The 19,922-nt window shown below is 41.1% G+C and overlaps 1 protein-coding gene across 7 annotated transcripts in view; it reads left to right on the forward strand.

Annotated features, from left to right (window-relative positions):
- The window catches only part of TRIM2 (tripartite motif containing 2), a 165,791-nt gene that overhangs the window by 39,872 nt on the left and 105,997 nt on the right, over positions 1 to 19,922 (forward strand). For 2 of the 7 annotated variants that reach the window (XM_036887979.2, XM_036887981.2), the window contains exon 1: positions 11,652 to 11,795. The exons of 2 other annotated variants lie outside the window; for them this stretch is intronic. In XM_036887979.2, the coding sequence (XP_036743874.2) occupies positions 11,766 to 11,795 (30 nt within the window). In that variant the 5' untranslated portion in view covers positions 11,652 to 11,765. Of the gene's footprint in view, positions 1 to 11,646; positions 11,796 to 12,375; positions 12,633 to 19,922 lie in introns of those variants that run through there. 3 more of the 7 variants (XM_036887980.2, XM_057495511.1, XM_036887990.2) reach the window with 3 other exon arrangements.

The raw sequence follows: 19,922 nt of genomic DNA on the forward strand, positions 1-19,922 counted from the left end.
CTTTGATCCTCTGTATAAACACAAACAGACCCTTTGCCTACACTTTTATATGTCCTTTATATCATTGTGTAGAACTCATTAGAGGTCACCACATAGGAACTGCATTTTTTTTTTTAAATCATTAATCTACACTTACATGACGAATACTTTGTTTACTAGGCTCTCCCCTATACCAGGTCCCCCCTATATACTCCTTTACAGTCACTGTCCATCAGCGTAGCAACCTGTTGTAGAATCACTACTTGTCTTCTCTGTGTTGTACAGCCCTCCCCTTTCTCCCACCCCGCTATGGATGCTAATCTTAATACCCCCCTACTTCTCCCCCCCTTATCCCTCCCTACCCACCCATCCTCCCCAGTCCCTTTCCCTTTGGTACCTGTTAGTCCATTCTTGAGTTCTGTGATTCTGCTGCTGTTTTGTTCCTTCAGTTTTTCCTTTGTTCTTATATTCCACAGATGAGTGAAATCATTTGGTATTTCTCTTTCTCTGCTTGGCTTGTTTCACTGAGCAAAATACCCTCCAGCTCCATCCATGCTGCTGCAAATGGTTGGATTTGCCCTTTTCTTATGGCTGAGTAGTATTCCATTGTGTATATGTACCACATCTTCTTTATCCATTCATCTATCGATGGACATTTAGGTTGCTTCCAATTCTTGGCTATTGTAAATAGTGCTGCGATAAACATAGGGGGCCTCAGTTTTTCTTTGTTCTTATATTCCACATATGAGTGAAATCATTTGGTACTTGTCTTTCTCCACCTGGCTTATTTCACTGAGCATAATACCCTCTAGCTCCATTCATGTTGTTGCAAATGGTAGGATTTGTCTTCTTATGGCTGAGTAATATTCCATTGTGTATATGTACCACATCTTCTTTATCCATTCATCTACTGATGGACACTTTGGTTGCTTCCATTTCTTGGCTATTGTAAACAGTGCAGCGATAAACATAGGGGTGCATCTGTCTTTTTCAAACTGGGCTGCTGCATTCTTAGGGTAAATTCCTAAAAGTGGAATTCCTGGGTCAAATGGTATTTCTATTTTGAGCATTTTGAGGAACCTCCATACTGTTTTCCACAGTGCTTGAACTAATTTACATTCCCACCAGCAGTGTAGGAGTGTTCCCCTTTCTCCACAACCTCACCATCATTTCTTGTTGTTTGTCCTTTGGATGGTGGCAATCCTTACTGGGGTGAGGTGATATCTCATTGTGGTTTTAATTTGCATTTCTCTGATGACTAGTGGTGTGGAGCATCTTTTCATGTGTCTGTTGGCCATCTGAATTTCTTCTTTAGAGAACTGTCTATTCAGTTCCTCTGCCCATTTTTTAATTGGATTATTTGCTTTTTGTTTGTTGAGGTACATGAACTCTTTATATATTTTGGATGTCAGCCCTTTATTGGATCTGTCATTTATGAATATATTCTCCCATACTGTAGGATGCCTTTTTGTTCTATTGATGGTGTCCTTTGCTGTATAGAAGCTTTTCAGCTTGATATAGTCCCACTTGTTCATTTTTGCTTTTGTTTCCCTTGCCCCAGGAGATATGTTCATGAAGAAGTCGCTTATGTTTATGTCTAAGAGATTTTTGCCTATGTTTTTTCTAAGAGTTTTATGATTTCATGACTTACATTCAGGTCTTTGATCCATTTCGAATTTACTTTTGTGTATGGGATTAGACAGTGATCCAGTTTCATTTTCTTACATGTAGCTGTCCAGTTTTGCCAGCACCATCTGTTGAAGAGACTGTCATTTCCCCATTGTATTTCCATGGCTCCTTTATCGAATATTAATTGACCATATATGTTTGGGTTAATGTCTGGAGTCTCTAATCTGTTCCACAGGTCTGTGGCTCTGTTCTTGTGCCAGTACCAAATTTCTTTGATTACTGTGGCTTTGTAGTAGAGCTTGAAGTTGTGGAGCGAGATCCCCCCTCCCCCACTTTATTCTTCCTTCTCAGGATTGCTTTGGCTATTCGGGGTATTTGGTGGTTCCATATGAATTTTAGAAATATTTGTTCCAGTTCATTGAAGAATGCTGTTGGTAATTTGATAGGGATTGCATCAAATCTATATATTGCTTTGGACAGGATGGCCATTTTGACGATATTAATTCTTCCTAGCCAGGAGCATGGGATGAGTTTCCATTTGTTAGTGCCCCCTTTAATTTCTCTTAAAAGTGTCTTATAGTTTTCAGGGTATAGGTCTTTCACTTCCTTGGTTAGGTTTATTCCTAGGTATTTTATTCTTTTTGATGCTATTGTGAATGGAATTGTTTTCCTGATTTCTCTTTCTATTAGTTCATTGTTATCTCTATAGTGTTTTTGATATCTATTCATGTTGTATGTAGCATCAGTTTGTTCCTTTTTATGGCTGAATAGTCCTCAATTGAATGGATATACCATTGTTTGTTTTCCACACACCTATTGATGGACATTTGTTTTTTTTCCAGATTTGGGCTATTATTAGTTAATTTGGCTATGATTAATTATTAATAAATCTATGAACATTCTTTTACAAATCTTCATACTGATATGTTTTTATTTCTTCTGGGTAATTTCCTAGGAGTGGCAATTATTAGGTTGTATGATATGTGTGTGTTTATCTTGATAATAAATTGCCAAAATTTTTTTTTCGTGGCTGTTCCAATTTATATTCCCACAGTGTATGAGAATTCCACTTACTCCACATATCTGACAACTTTTAATGTTGGACTTTTAAGTCTTAGCTCTTCTAGTTGTCATTTAGCAGGTATTTCCTTGTAGTTTTAATTTTGATTTCTGGCTGAATAATGATGTTGAACTTCTTATTAGGTGCTTATTGGCCGTTCGTGTATTTTCTTTTGCCAATATTTGTTCAAATGTTCTATCCAACTTTTTATTGAGTTTTTTTCTGAGTTTTGAGCTATATCATTCTTCATATGATCTGGACACAAGTTCTTTGTCAGATATATGTTGCTAATATATTTTTTTCAGTCTGTGATTTGCTTTTCATTTAATGGTGTCTTTTGAAGAAGATATTTTTAAATTTTTTATGAAGTTCTACTTACCAATTTTTTCCTTTTGTTTGTGCTTTTTGTTTTATAAGACATTCAAATTACAGATATGAGACTCTTTATGGTAGTGAAAGTGCTCAAAAAACTTTCAATTACCTACAAGGACTGCAAGTTATTGGGGACCTGCCTGAGATTCCATCCAAAGGCAGAGATAGACCAGCCCCTTGGGGGGTCATCCATATGTCATGGACCATCCCAGAAAAGAAGAAAACACTGCAAATTAGAAAGCCACCACCAAGTAGATGTCTGAAACACAATAATAAGGAACATTAGTACCTTTAAGCTTAAAATTTTTAAATCAGAATCACATAGTCATAGAACTGATTTAGTGGAAATCAAATAAGCCATGCTTGGAGAAAATATACTCAAGTTTTCTGCTGTTAGGCAGAATTCTCAGGTGATATGAGCTAAGCTCCCTATTTTTTTTGTAGCCTTTTTAAAATACAACTTCGTGTTGTTAAAATCATGATGTGCTTCATGACATAGTTGTAGAAACAAGCCAACCTGACAGCAGGGTAAAATATTATAGGTGGAGTTTTTTTTTCATTATTTTTTCATATCCCTCTTCCTTTGAGTAATTTCAGAGACTGGGAGTCAAACAATCTGCAGTGGTTAACAAGCCTTCCCATAAGGAAGCTCTTCTTTTTGTTTTGTTTTTACAAACATCCTTAAAGCCACCAAGCTGCAAGTTAAGCCAATTTTCTTCCAGTTTGTTCTCAAAGGAAATGGGCAAGAACATAGAAATATCTCTTTTTCAAACTAAATAATTGCATGCTCAGTTTCTAAAGTGTTCCTTCTGGATTTATTTTCTGATTTGTTTTGTCATCTTTGTTGCCCTCTGCTAAGTCCCTCAACTGTTTCTGAGTCCCCTTTCAAATGCTAACCCAGATCTAGGTAGGCAGCCTTGTAGTGAAGGCCTGAGGGCAAGGAGGATAGTTCCTAACGCCCACTCCTCCCCAAACTCCCAACATCATAATGATTCTCTAAACCCAGTGCCATGAGGCCGTCTCATTTCATTTGGGTATCACTATAACCAGCATTGTATCTGTATGTTGAAAAGTGTTGAGATTCACACTCAAAGCATTAATTCACAATCAAAGCATTAATCTCCAAACATTTGGGGAGGAAAATGTACATTAAGTTCAAGAGGTTCTAATTGCAAGTAGAACAAATGAAATTAAGGAAAGTTCAACACATTGTGCCCATCCACAGACAGCCAATGTGCAAGAGCCAGGAGCCTCTGGGCCTTTGAACATGTTATTTCCATTACTAGGGGTGATATTTTTTCAGATAGCCCCATGAGTCCATTCAGAGGGTGTCTTCTCAACAAGGCCTTTTCTGATCATCCTAACTGCAGTGCTCTAGCTCAGCTCAGCCCACTCAAAACCCATCCTTGGACATACCCAGTCCTCTTTTTAGGCTATTTTATATTTCCCCATGGCACTTAACCCACATGGTCTGTTTTTTCTTTTAGTTTTCATTTCTTGTAATGTCTGTCTCCTTTAGTAGAAGATAATTTGTATATGTTATGTTGACTACTTTATTCCCCAGCTTTGGAAGAGTTCCTGGCACAGAGAATCCTCGATAAGTAATATTTGAGTGATAAATCTATGAATGCAAGTAGAACTGGTAGCACCACCGCCACTGATGAATCTCAAAAAAATGTGGAATAAAAGAAACCGCCATGGTTTGAATGTTTGTGTTCCCCCAAATTCATATGTTGAAATCCTAACACCCAGTGTGATGGTATTGGGAAGTGGGGCCTTTGAGAGGTGATTAGGTCATGAAGGCAGAGCCCTCATGAATGAGATTAGTGACCTTATAAAAGAGACCCCAGAGAGCTTCGTTGCCCCTTCCATGTGAGGACATAGCAAGAAGTCAGTGTAAGTCCGGGGAGAGGAAATCCTGGGACAAAATACCTCAAAAAACTGAAATCAGTCAAAGGGAGAAATAAAGTTAAAAGCCATTTATTGCTTACAAACTGCAGTCCAGCACCGTCTCTCTCCCCTGCTCGGGAAGAAGCTAACAAGCCAGCCAGACCCTCCCCTTAACCTCTCAGGTTCAGACACGCCCTCGGTTGCCCAGGTAATTGCCCATTGACATGGAGATGAACTCTCCACCTCTGAGGATGTGCAAATACACTAAAGCCAGGCGAGATATTCTGGAAAGGTTACAATTTTACCCACAGTCGACAGCCCTGAAGAGGGCCCTCACCCAGCCATGGCTAGCACCCTGATCTTAGACTTCCAGCCACCAGAACTGTGAGAAATAAATTTCTGTTGTTTATAAGGCCCTCAGTTTGTGGTATTTTGTTATAGTTTCCCAAACAGACTAAGACAAGAGCCAAACATAAAAAGTATATTCTATATGATTCCATTTATATAGAATTATAGACAAGCAAATTAGTCAATAGTAACAGAAAGGAGATCCATGATAGCTTGGGGTGAGTGCTAGGGGTGCAGAAATGGGCAGGAGGGAGGGATTATAAAGGGACACAAGGAAGATTTAGGAAGTGATGGATATATTCCTATCTTGATTGTCATAAGGATTTCACAGGCATGTTAAGTTGAGAACTCTCATCTTTCCCTTAGATTTGATAAGCAATTTTTTTTCTTTTTAGCTGTTGTTTTGCATCACTTTTAAGTTGGGGATGAAGGGTAGTAATTAAAAATGCTTTTAATTCAGAATATCTTCCCTGTACAGGACTGACTATATTTGCTCCTGTTTTCCTTTCCTATGTAAGGAAAACCTCCTTGGCCCTGGAGGCTTCTCAGGGCTTCTAGCAGGTTCTATTGCAGCCCCCTGAAGATATGTCCACCTGGAATGTCAAAATATGATCTTATTTGAAATAAGGGTCTTTGGAAGATATAATTAAGGTAAGGATTTCAAAATGAGATCATCTTGGATTAGGGCCCAACCCAAATCCAATGGCAAGTATCCTTGTAAGAGACGTAGAAAGAGAAGACAGAGACACACAGAGAGGAAGACCATGTGAAGACAGAGACAGAGATGGGAGGGATGGAGCAACACTTACAAGCCAAAGAATGCCAGGAGTTGCAAGCAGCCATCAAAGGTAGAAGAGAGGAACAGGTTCCCTCACAAACAAACCCTCCAGAAAGAACCTGCCCTGGCCACACCTTGATTTCAGACTTCCGGCCTCCCAAACTGTGAGAGTATACATTTCTGTTGTCTTAGGCTTGTAGTAATATGTCACAGTGGCCGTAGCAAACTCGTGCAAGGCCTCTGGGTATTTTTATTTCTTACTATCCTCAGTTCTAGCTCCACATGTTGTGTATGCTGTTTGTTCTTTCCTCTCTTAAGTAATTCTGTTAGAATTTTACTGCTTGGTCTTTGACTGCTTCTACCTAGATGGATATTCCTTAACCTCTCTAAGCTTCAGTTTTCTCACTTGTAAAATAAGTGTGAGTACCTACTGCTAGGGTTGGTTGGGAGTATTAAATGAGTCAGTATGTGCAAATGCTCTTAGAATGGTGCCTGGCATACAGCAGATGCTGTATACATATTGTAATCAGTATTATCACATTCTGCTTCCACTCTGAAGGGGTGGCATTTCTTGTATCTTCCTCAAGACTAATGGTACATATTTTTCCATCATTTGGGTTATTGCTGAAAATTTTGCATTACTTACTCTTGGATTTAGACCAATCCTTTGTTATGGGTCCTGGGATTAATTCTGAACTAGGTTTTCAGCAAATCCCCTTCCAGTCTTCACCAACTAATTGAAAACCTTTGTGGTGTTGAAGCTTGTCATGGTTTAGCTCAATGAGCTGGGTGCTGAGCCAATGGGCCGAATGCCATTGCTTGGTCCATCAAATAAGTCCGTGTACTGCTCTTCTCCATGGCCACAGCCTAACCTTAGTCATCATTTTGCAAATGTGGGCCATTGGTCATATGGGGACAGATCAAGAGACTATAGGAGTCCTGAAAAAGTCCATCAGCGTGGTTGGAGGAATAGAAGTACGTTCACATGGATGTGTGGTCAACAGAGTCCTCTTCATGGCTCAACTTCATACGAAACCTGACTGTACGCCTTACCACTGCTGTGTCTCTTAGAGAAGCACAAGGAAATCATTAAGAATAATCAACATGAAACATCCACATAGTCAGTTGTAAATTGCCTCATCTACAAAGAATGAATGCATTCGAGGATGATGAAAGTTTAATAGAATGTGTTTAGAACTTTTCATCTCTTTAACAAGTTGTGGGCTGCCCTAAGAGTGAGTGGTTTTTATCCATAATTGAAGGACAGCTAAATGGAACAAAATCAAAAGCTTTATCAAAATCAAGAAACACTGTAGCTTTCACACCTTCTGTCTACCAAGTACTTCAGTGTCAATGATGGATGGTTAATTCTTCAGATTCTCTTCTTTATTAAGCTATGTGACCATGTATCCCTTTTATGTCCTTTAAAAAGAAAGTAAAGGTTTTTTTAAATATACAATTTAGGTTTAGAATTTGGTAATTTCCAGAATCATCTGAGAAGACTTAAGGAGTCTGACCATTCATCCTTATATTATCCAAAGGGCCTCTGTTGTGACTCATCCAGTTCCACTACCCATACTGGTAACATGAGAATCTAGTATTATGAGTATATCACTTTTTAACAAATACCAGTAGACAATTTAATATTTTTCCTTCAGTTCAGTGTTTTGTATGTTGGTAAACCAGGGGCTTGATAATGACTATACACTGTGGAATGTTGAATTAAGTTAGTTATTTGGACGTCAGCTCTTTAGAAGGCTTGCGGAAAGCCTGCTTTTGTATAGCTGAGCTTTAGCTTGCCAAGAAGTGAATGACTAAGAGGGAGCTGTTCCCGGTCAAGGGTAAAGTTTTAATTGGATGATATGACCATTCCCAAAGGGCATATAGCAATTTTCTGAATTGCATAATCTAATGGATTAGAATTTAGAAGGTAATGATGTGATCTCCCCATATTTTACAAGAACATACCTCTCCCTCTGTAATTATTTTGTGTATTATTTTTAATAACAGCAGTAGGCCAATGCTAAGGGATATGATGCTTGGGAAACAAATAGGCCTCAAGGATGTGTGCACAGCTTTGCCAGAGAGTTTCGGGCCTATGTAGTTTTGTTTTCTTGATGAAGTTCTTGGCAAAGTCTTCTCTCTGTGTTTTCAACACCACTTCCTTGTTCTCAGTTCATTTCCTGTTTCAACTTGCCAAGAGGTTTACCTGTGTTAAAATGAACTGAGTTCAAATACAGACCTACCCAGATTATAAACTGTCAATCTCTCTTTTATCAAATCCCTCTGTTCCTTATCGGTTTTTAACAAAATATATGATGAAAAATAATAATAAATTCACTGAGAATATCAAACATATTCTGTAAGTCATTATATTCAGAGTTTGTAGAGAGAAGAAATTATGTCTATTAACACTATGGAGAAGCAGAGAATTTGAGATCCTCTCAATAAAAAATTAATCTGGGATCAGCTCCTTAATTTTTTGTGTATGGCATGTAGAAAGAACCCTGGAATTAAAAACCTTAAATCCAAGCTCTGATTCTGCTACTCTCTTGCTGTGTAACTCTTTAGAATCAAGAGCTATATGTCATTTAATTTTCCAGGGCATTGGATTCCCCATCTGAAAAATGAGGGTGTCAGATCAGATTACTTAGAAAATCCCTCAGTTTCTAAAATTCTGTGGTTGTTTTCTGAAAAGGAAATTTATAGGTTAAAGTTTGACAGTTAGTTTTGATTTTTCCCTGGTTTGTGTCTTTACTCCACTAGAAAGAAAGCCACACTGCTCATTTTGACATCTGAAATGCTTCTTAATAAATTTTAGTCATTTATGTATGCATTTGTTTGTTTTCATTTGGAAACATCCTTTTCCCAATGGATCAAGTTCTTCACATACTTCAGCTTGGAGCAGCACAGTGACGTAGAAAGAAGCAGGCTTCATTGCCTACAAGCTATGTGGCTTCGGGAAGTTAATTAAACTCTCTGGTTCCCGGTTTCTGTATCTATAAAATGGGAATAATAGTTCCTATTACTATAGTTCACCACTCCAAGTGGTTTGGATAGTCAATGAGATCAAGCATCAGATGGCTTAGTACATAGCCATTTACCAAACTTTAATTTTTTCACCCTGCTTTCCACTTTCCTTTCCCCAATACGTGGTCCTTTTCTTTCTCACTTCTGATAGATAGGGTCCAAGTGGGTCTCCTGGCATCCACGATATCTGCCACTTAATAAATGCTGAATAATGTGTAGATATTGAGTGAATAAATGAGTTGAAAGGTACATCTTTTAAAATTTTTTCAGTAAACTCATGGGATGATCTTTCAAGGAAGGGTCCTGTTGAACTCAGAAGATACTGAAGCCTTAAAGAGATAAAATACAATTAATAATTTAATGTCAACAACTCAGTGGCATATGGTACATTTGCAATATTACACAACCACCAATTCTATTTAGTTCCAAAATAAAGCCCTGAATACATTAAGCAGTGTCTCCCATTCCCTTCTCTCTCCAGTCCCTGGCAACCACCAGTCTGAGTTCTGTCTCCATGGATTTATCTATTCTGGATATTTCATATAAATATAATCATATACTATATCACCTTTTATGTCTGGCTTCTTTCACTTAGGATAGTTTTTTAGTTTCATTCATGTTGTAGTATATATCAGTTCCTTTTTATGGATGAATATTATTCCATTGTATGGATACACCACAATTTCTTTATCCATTAATCTGCTGATGGACATTTAGGTTGTTTCCACCTTTTGTCTGTAGTGACTAATGCTGCTGTGAACATGAGTATACATGTATTGGTTTTTGGTTCTTTGGGGTATATACCTAGGAGTAGAATTGCTGGATGATATGGTAATTCTATGTTTGACTTTTTGAAGAACTGCAGAACTGTTTTCCACAGCAGCTGAACCACTTTGCCACATACAAGGGTTCCAGTTTCTCCTCATCTTCCTCAACACTTTTTATTTTGCTTTTATTTTGTTTTAATAAAGCTGCCCTTGTGGTTGTGAAGTGGTGCCTTATTGTGTTTTGATTTGCATTTCCCTAATGACTGATGACATTGAGCACCTTTTCATTTGTTTGTTGGCCATTTGTACATCATTATCAGAGAACTGTCTATTCCAGACTTTTGCCCATCTTTTCACTTTCTTGATAATGTCTTTTGATGCACAAAAGTTTTTAATTTTGATGAAGTCCAATTTATCTTTGTGGTTGTTGTTCATGCTTTTAGTGTTCTGAAGCTTTTCTCAGGATAGGATTTTAATGCTTTGAAGGAAAACTAAACCTTTTCCAGAAAGTAACCCCTACTGTAAAACCAAGAGCCATGCAAGTACTGATGTAACATTTTCTTCAGAACCACTAGAATAGAAGGGCCAGAAGCAGGCACATCCACTCTTTGGAGGAGCTACCAGTAGAATTTTTAATACAAATGAAACATCAGTGGCAGAATCGTAAGCATTTTTAAGCTAACCGATTACAAAACACAGTGTCTTTGGGTTATTTTTTTATAATTCAAGTCAGAAATAAATACAAAATGTAACATTTTATAATCACAATCATTTGATTTTATAATCAAAGTCTGTTACTACTTTAGAATCAAAATATAAGCTTGATTCAGAGTTTGTGGAAAATGAGTATATATTCCAACATATTTTTGTCTCTCTGCCACCTAATTTTAATGGCTACTATTCCTCCCTTTATAAACAATAGGACTATTTCAAATGGTAATGACTGTACTTTTCTCAAAGTTTATATGCCTATAATTTATTCAATGCCACAAATCAACCAAATAGCTCTTAACTTTATTTTTACCTCAGTGTATTATTTAGAAGCCATAGAAGGAAAAAAAAGCCACAGTTTATTTTCTGGTTATTGGTTATTATCATGGGGTATTGAAAGGTTAAGCTAGTATAGTAGCTTTAAAAGCAAATTTTAGTTAAGTTCAGGATGGAGAAAAAAGCCACAGCTGAGCTGCCTTCTTCCAAATGCACAGAACTAACTTCTGCTTTGTTTATATCAAATGAGCATTTTAAAAAATGATGTGAGCCACTTCTACAGTATTTGGGGATTAAAATAAGCCCATTTCTCTGGGTTCCGATGACAGACCATTCAAATTAAGCATTTTCTCTGTAGATGTAGTGAGTGCTTCTCATCAGGTAACTATATTCAACAAGTCAGCGTGTCATACAAGTTTTCCTTTGGACTTTTCTTCTTTGATTGAAAAATTCTTATCTACTTCAATAAATGCATGCATTGACTCCGGAGTATGGGAGATGGCTAATGCAACACAAATGTCTGTGGCTTTCAAAATATAGATCATTACATGTGAAGCACACAAACACGTGCTTGAAATGGGCCTTCTGCAAGCCGTGATTAAACTGTTCAGCCTCGACCCCTTTCATGCCCCTGGGCTGTAAAGATGAGGACTCCCGCCTTTCCTGTTAGGCTCACTCTCTGTCTCCCCTGCTTCAGAATGAAACACAATATCTTAAGTTAACAGAGCCCAAAGAGGCTGATCATTGGCTCCCATTGTCCCCTGATACTGCAGCTCCGCCCCTTTGGCTTGTGCTGACAAGCCTGTTTATATTTTTGTAAGGGCCACCCTTTAACTCAGCAACCTAATGACTAAAATGGGCCCAATTGTCTGTGGGCTGCAGAGAGCTGATTCTCCACGTCCGAGGAGGCTGGGGCCCATCTCTGATGCACAGGAATGGCCGTTATGGATCACGGGTAAGGATGATTCTCAGCGTGTGATGATGCTTTTTCCGGGTTAATCCTGGGCACTGTTTGGGAGAAACCAGTTGTGACTGAGTTGCTAGCTTTTTCCTGGTTTTAATTTTTTGCCTGTGAAAGACGGAAAGAGAAGATCGATTCTCTGGGATTTGCTAACAAAGCTCATAGTGGTCCCTGTCAACCCAGGCAAGAAAGAAGCCGGGAAGCAAAAAACTGGGGAGAGAAGCAAGTGGTTTGACACCAAAGCATGGAAGAAGCAAAGCCTACAGCTACTGCAGTGATGTTGTGCACCTCAGAGGCTGTTATCTGTTCCTATGTAACACGTTCACAGTCAGGAGAGTAGCCCTGCCACTGTGGGGTTTCTATAAACCAGCTGTTAGCCCATGTAATTCAGTCGACCCTGTTTGAAAGGGTCTAATAGCTCCTGGTATTTTCAAAGGGCAAACCATAGTAGTCTTGTATGTCATAAACAGTTCTATTTAGACATGTGGGAACTTTTTAGAGCTGGCAAGCTGTAAAGTTTTATTGCTCCATAAAAGTGCTCAAAGGGTACTGGCCGTGTGCAGTGGGGTTTAGGAATGAAACAACAGTCCCAGGCGATCAGAGCATTTGTCCTTTACTACCCGAGGGAAAAGTCAGTGGAGCCAGAGACGCCCTGTGAGCTGGGGGTGAAACCTGAAATGGGCTTAGCCAGCCCACCTGGGCTTCTGTCTGGTTTCCGGCATGTGAAAGAGGGCAGAAAACTGCAGGTGCTGGTCTTTGGTGATTGATTTCATCATTTTGGAGGTCCGTTTTGTTCTATGACCCCTTTCATAGCCCAGAGGGGCACGTGAGGTAAGGGGGGTGCTATATTTCGGACCACAAAGCAGGGATGGGGGAAAGAATATCTAGATTCCTTGGTATTGCTTTGGGAATTCCTGCCTCCTGCTGGACAGAAAATCACTATGGCAGCTTTGATCAGAGAAACTTGTCCTTTCTTTTTGATGAGTTTCATGGTGGGAAGTCAGTGAACTCATAGGGACAAGAACCTGAAAAACTGAAGAGGTGGTGTTTGATTGTTAGATAAAGTTAAAAGTGAATCATGGGACTTTAATACCTCTAGCACTTTATAAATCTCCCCACCTTTCCAATCCCTAGAGTTTGTATTTATTATCTGGATACGCCACATTTAAAGTAAACACTTCTCAGGGGCTCCTGGAGGAATTCAGTCAGATACAAAGGTTATTTTTTAAATGAATTTGACCCAAAGCAATTTGAATGTTTCAGCTTAGTATATGCAAACACCAGGCAGTTTCTAAGTGGGGCCAAAGCCTCCCTGAGTGGCCCGAGAACCTGGGAAAGTGGGGGGAGTTGCCCCATGGAGTGGTCTTGTAAAGGGACAAACTTTTGATGGCCGGTGATGCCCCAGGTGGGGTGGAGGCCCAGCAGGGAAAGGACAGGTGTACATCATCCTGCCCTCCCACCTGGGGCCTCACAAAGCCTGGCTTCTTCGGATCAGCACCTTCTCACATTCCCACCCAACAAGCACCCCCAGCTGATGCAAGACAGCAAGCTGGCAAGATGAGAACAGAGAGGAGGCCTGGTGAGAGAATGGGGTGAATTCCAGGAGACACCACGAGGCACTAAGGCAGCCCTTGCCTGGCTTCTTTTATCAGAATGGTGGGCCTGCCAGGCTCCTGGAATTTCAGACAGAGAATTTACATAAACGAATGCTAAAATACGGGATTTCCAATTACAAGTAAAATTCTTCCAGAGCTTTTAAGTACTGAGGACTGTTCTCATGGGCTTATGAAACCAAGAACAAGCATGTACGGGTGAAACAGTATGACAATGACAAAAACTGGAATAATAGCTATCATGTATTGAGCACTTACTATGTGCCAGGCCTTTAGATGTATTACCTCACTCAGTCCTCTCTAACCCCTTAAAAGTAAGTACAGTTATTGTCCTCATTTTATCACAGAAGGGAACTTGGGCACAGAGAGGTTAAGTAATGTGCACAAAGTCTCACCACTGGTAAGTGACCTGCAATGTGAGTTATTAGGAAGGTATACAGTGCATAACCTTGTGCTATGAAGTGAGGATTTCTTATGGGATATAGCTGGCATTTGTATTTGTAGCTTTTCAAGGTCCATCCAGTCACTGCCACCAAAATGTGGCCTCCTGCAGGAAGTTAATTGGCAATGGGAAGGAAAGTCTAGAACAACTTCTCCTAAATAGGAGAGAGTGTTGAAGCAGAACGGCTTTGCCCCAGTGAACAGAACACCAGGAAGGGCCGGCTGAGGGGAGGCATCTGGGGCCTGGCCCTGCCACATGGGTGGGCCTACGCTATATGGGGTGTGGTGCCCTAAGAGGGACAGAACACGGAGGCAGCAACTGAAGGACATGGGTTAAAAGAAAGACCGCTGACTCAGGTAAAGGTGCTTCAAGCTTCGCCTTTGCTGTTACCTGTATAGTGTAGGGGAAGGTGCCTGGCCACCCTCAGCCTCAGCTTCCTCAGCTAGGTGATACGGACAGGATCTATTTCCGGACCATTTGGTGACTAACTGTAATGGGGAAAAGCTTCTGCACAATGCTCAGCACACAGCGAATAGTAAATGTGAATTCTTTTATTATAGTCCAGCACTCCACAACAGTCCTAAGTACTGACCAAGTTTGCTGAAAGTCTCTCTGGCTTCCCTGTGGTCTAAAGAAAGGAAATGGTGAGAAAATGCAGAGCAGCAGAATGAACACCAAGCTTGTGTTCTAGTCTGCACTCCACCACCGGCCAGCACAGGGCTGTGGATAAGTGCAGCCCCTCTGGGCCACAGTTTTCTGACCTGTCCATGAGGCAACCTCTTCAAGATATATTCGAGCTTCTAGTCTATGACTCTAGATCTGACAGAAATCTCCCTCACAGGGACGCAGAAGCAAAAATTAAACATGGTTTGAAATCACCCTTGAGCTCATTGTTGATTATGCTTATCCATGTTGAAGTTTCATCCAAGATTAATAGATAGGCCTGAAATACTCTTCTGGAATCTCCTAGTTTGAGAGTGTGGTTTGAAAAATATGCTTCTTATTTTCTCAGGAGGTAACACATTTAAGTCTGTTAATTTATACAATTAGAAAGTACCCATTTCTTAGATGCTCCTTTGGAGGTTTGAAGATAGTTGGAAAATGAATTAAATAGACACTATTTTCTGCAGGCAAAAAATCCAAAAGGAATTTATGGGAGCAGCTAGAAAGTAGCAGTTCTCAGTCACCTGGGACCCACTGCTGTGGGTGGTCACAGGCACTAGCCTCACAATTTCTTACTCATTCTCTCTGCCCACCTTCAGGCTGCTCTGAGACCCACAACGCAGTCATGCAATGGAGGCAGCTCTTGTGGTGCCAAACACTCACAGAAGAGGTGCTCAGGGGCTCTCACATCCAGGGACCTGCAGGGTCAGGAACTCAGATGGCCTCACATTTATTCCTTTCTCTCCTGCTGCCCTCTTCCTCTTCTTCCCTTCCGAGCTCAAACATTAACCGATCATAAGTTGGCGTGAGCACCTCCCTAGGGATATGCAGCTCAAAGCCAGAGCACTGGTCCTAGAGGGACTCGGTCTGTTGGAGAGTTCCACCAGGGCAGAGTTATAATGGGTGTATGTACAAGGTGCTGGAGGAGTACAGGAGAGGGCACCTTTAGCCTGACTTGGGACATCCGGGAAAGCTTTGTGGAGTGAGGCATAATTACTAGAAGGGAATATTGAAGATTGAGGAGGAATGGGTCCAAGGTAGATGGAGGGAAGAGTGGCTTGGGCTAGCAGTTTTTGCTTTGGTTGGTCAGCAGGGGGTCTTGTGGACATCCGTGTACCAGAGTTGGAAACTATTGAGTCAAGGGGCTCAGCATGTGCAAAGGTCCAGAAGCAGAAGACAACATTGAGGGAACAGCTAGTGGCTTGGTGTGGTTGAAAACTAATGAGTGAGTGGATGAGTGACCCTGCATGAGATGCAACTGCAGAAAAGGAAGCCAAAGAAAATTGTTCCACAAACATGAGGCGAATGTGGCAAGATTTTGACAGTTGTTTAATCTGAGTGCTGAATATTTAGGGGTCCATTGTACTGCTTTATCTACCCTTGGGTTTGTTTAAAATTTTCATAATAAATTTTATGAAATGTAGAAAATCCCATAGATGCATCAAGACCAGAACATAGTTCAAACAGGGCTGAACTTGAATCTCAAGTCTGCTGTCTTCTAGTGACTACGAGAGACTTTGGACAAGTTACTTAACCTCTCCAGTTCTCGCTTTCCTCATTTGAAAATATGGATAATAATATCTACCTTACTGGGCTATTATGAGAATTAAAGGGGGTCATGGAGATGGCCCTTCGTGGTACTTGGCATGGAGTCATTTCTTTTTCCCTGCCAGATGGACCATCCCATGCATTCTGACTGTGGTTTCTAGATGACGCTCTAGAGGGTGCCCAGCAGAGACCATTTAAATGCCTTTTAAGTCACAGAAGCATGGACCTGCAGGGGGATGTCCGGAGCTGGTGAAGGCATAGAAAGCCTGGGGACCTTGGCTCTCCCAAGGCCACCCTAATAGAGCAATGAGACTTTAATTTCAGTCATAATCCTTTGCATTTCATATATTTTCTGTCTCCTTAAATGTTCAAATGGGGCACACTCATAGCATCACCCACATTTAATAAGCATGCTATTTTGTTATCATATTAAAGGGACCCATCAAAAAAATGGAGGGTGAATCCAGAACATAGACGGGGATCGCACACTTTGGGGAACCCCTGGGAGCCGTTTAGACACGCATCATCTCACCTTAAGCTGTACCTGGTGGGAAACCTACCCCTTATCACACCTGGCGCCCCATTCAGTCTTTCAAGGAGAGCACTTCCTGGTATGTAGGGCTTTAACTACCAGGTGTGTTTGCCTGTTCTCAGCCTGAGCTCTCTAGTACCACACCTGACAAGCTGACACTGAGGGAACAGTGACACTTCACATTTTGCAGCTGTTGCGCAGATAGAACTTGAGTGAAATTCCTCAGTGGACTCTAGAAACCACAAGGAGTCAAAGTACCGACCTCTGACTTTACAAACATCAGATATGCTTCTTGATACCAGTCTCTGGAACTAACTAGGAAAATGCTATCTTTTCCTTAAGAGGTATGTAGGAGGAAGACATGTAAATCTGTAGCACCCTTAAAAAGCCTCTGTATAAACCTGGACAGGGCAGGCAGTTTCCAATGTGTGTTCTTTGAAGTGTGAAGGAGCTGAATATATCCTGAGATCGCACCATGGACCTTCCAGGCACCGAGTTCTCTCTGCCTGTTTCCTGCTTCAGACTTCTCCGCTCTTCCCAGAAGGCTAAAACACAGAATTTGGAGCTGTAAACTGACCTCAGAACCATGAACCACACGAAGAGTACTCTGTGTTTTCCAAGATACTTTCAAATCCATGTATTTCCCAGGATATTCCTAGGTGCAACACTGGGTAGCTTAATTTTAAACACATGAGTTTTAAGCAAAATGTTGCTGAGGATCCTCTATCTGCTGCAAAACTCCTGTGAAATCTGCAAGGCTGGCTCCTCCAGGGGCCCTCAAATGCTTCCTAGGCAACGGGACAATAATTGCATTTCCAGAAATGCTCAGGAGAGCCAGATCTCTTTGATACATCACTGCCCTACAGGTTCTTCCACTGGGGACCAGGGGACAAGAACTAGGGCTCTTGGAATATCGGACTCTTGACCTGTGCTCCTCACGAGATGACTCTAGTTTCTTAAGAGCATTTTTATCAATAACAACAACAAAACCCCAGCAACATCAGTGATTTTTTAGCAATGTGGCTGCTTTCCGTATGCCCTTGGCAAGAATAGCTATTGTGTCTTTCGGATACTATGTGTGGTCTGGGCACATTGTGGGCACAGCATAAAAATTAATGCTGGTCCATTACAAAAAGCAAATGGAAAGACCCCTATAAGGTAGCAGTGACCCTTCAAGTCCCAGAAGCCTTGTTGGAACTGTGACAAGGGAAGATAGAGGCAAGGCCTGGAAAAAGCAGCTCCCATCCCACACTCAACACGTGTGATGAACGGAGGGCCCCGTTGTCTGAGCTGTCACTGGAGGGCTGGGAGGGAGCGGTGGTGGCTGCCCAGCCTCCCCCACTGCTGTCCGGGAGTATTCAGGGGACACGGCCTCCTGGTGAGGCTTCCCTTTGCTCACAGGCCATGCTGAGCAGGGCTTTGCAGCTGCTATCTGCTCACAGACCTGGTGCTGGCTCAGGCCTCTGGCATGGCTTTTGAGGAGCAGGATCCTCGTGGGATTGGAGCTGCTAGTGGGGGGACTTGAGTTCTCGGTGGAATAGGGCTGGGTGGAACAAGGGCTTGGTGACCGTTGCTCCTTGTTCTTTCCAGGAACTGGGATTACTGGGTCAGAGAAACCTCTCAATACCATGTGAGTCCCCAAGGCTGGTTGCCAACCTGCTCCTTTAGAACTCCAGCCACATCTACCTTGTGTCCGCAGCTGTACCCAGAGCTTTAGGATGGGGGGCAGGAGTCACCTCAGAACAACAGCCAAGTCTTTCTGTGGAAGCTGTTGCTGTGCATCTCCTCCCCAAATGGATGCAAATCTGTCTCCTCCATTCCCTGTCCTTTTGTCTCTGAAAAGCCCAAAGTGAGCAGGGGAGCGGGCAGAGGGCAGGAAGAAGAAAAGAGGTGGGCAATTGGAGATCAGGAAAAGCATTTCAGCCTTTTCTCTGGCCAAAACTTGTTTGCTGCTGTGGTGGGAGTTTTGTTTGGGGACCTTTCTTTTTTCCTTTTAATCAAAGCAATGCGTTCCGGTGCTGTGAGTTGAATGACTCTCCAGGTCCTTCAGATGGTGGTTGTGCATGTAGCATCCAGGCCTAGGTTCGAATCTGAAATTCCTTCTATTAATTCCAAGGGAAAATTAGATTTGATCCATTCTCCTTCTCCTTCCAGGGCTTGTACTTCCTCAGCCATTGATGGGGAAGCTTTGCGCGAGTGGTATCACCAGGCAATCAGCCTACAACACTTACAATGAAGAGACTCACACTGATTGAGTACCAACTGTATGCCAGAGGCAGTTCTAAGAGCTTTATGAATACAAGCCAGTTAACACTCCAAGGTAGTACTATTATTCTCTATTTGCAGATGAGGAAACCGAAGCTCAGAGAGTTAAGAAAGGGTCCAAGGTTGCACAGCTGGTCAGGGCCAGGCCTGCATTCAGTCTCCATAGCCTGCATTTTTAACCAGTATGCATTACTCCAAGGGGTGTATTATGTTCTTTTGTATGGATGCATGAGAGTTATGTATTCCTTCCCTTATATCTGGTTATTTAATTTCTTTCAAAAATTTTCCCTATTATAAACAATGTAGTGATGAATGTTTTTGTAATGATAGCTAATAATTATTAACCTCTTTTGAATTGCTCACTGTATGACAGGGACTGTTTCGAGTTCTTTACACATCTTAACTAATTTAATCTTTGTAACAACATTATTATTATCATTTAACAGATGAGGAAACTGAGGCATAGAGCAGTTGGTTAAATATTTTGTCCCAGGTTGCACAGTTAGGAAGTGGCAGCTATCTGAGAGCAGCTGCTCTTAATGATGCTGTCTGGACCTATATCCCTGGTCATAGTTCTGATAGTGCTTCAAAAAAGATTTTTAAACTGGAATTATTAGGGCATAAAATGTAAGTATTTTGAAGGTTCTGGATACATATCACAAAATTACTTTTCAATAACAGTCGGGTTATACCAATATGTGTTTCCATGCACACTACGCAATTGGTTTAAGAATTTAAAAGTTACATAAGCCCTTGGACACCTCTGGCCCTCTGGCTGGCCCCTGGGCAACGAGTCCATAAACCTTTTTAACTTTTGTGGGCCGACCTGGGCACTTAGGACCATTAATAATTTTTTTTAATGAAAAAATATACCTAGCTCAAAACTGCATTTGGGAAGGTGGCCCCTGGGGTGCTGGTAATCTTCTGTTTCTTGATCTGGATGGTGTTTACCCTGTTGTGGTTCCTTTGTAATAATTCAGTGAGCTATTGTCTTAGGACTTGTGTATGTTTCTGTTTGTAATTTATAATTATTAGAAGTTTATTTAAAAGTATTTGCC

The sequence above is a fragment of the Manis pentadactyla genome, chromosome 1 (genome assembly GCF_030020395.1).
Source record: "Manis pentadactyla isolate mManPen7 chromosome 1, mManPen7.hap1, whole genome shotgun sequence".
NCBI lineage: Eukaryota > Metazoa > Chordata > Mammalia > Pholidota > Manidae > Manis > Manis pentadactyla.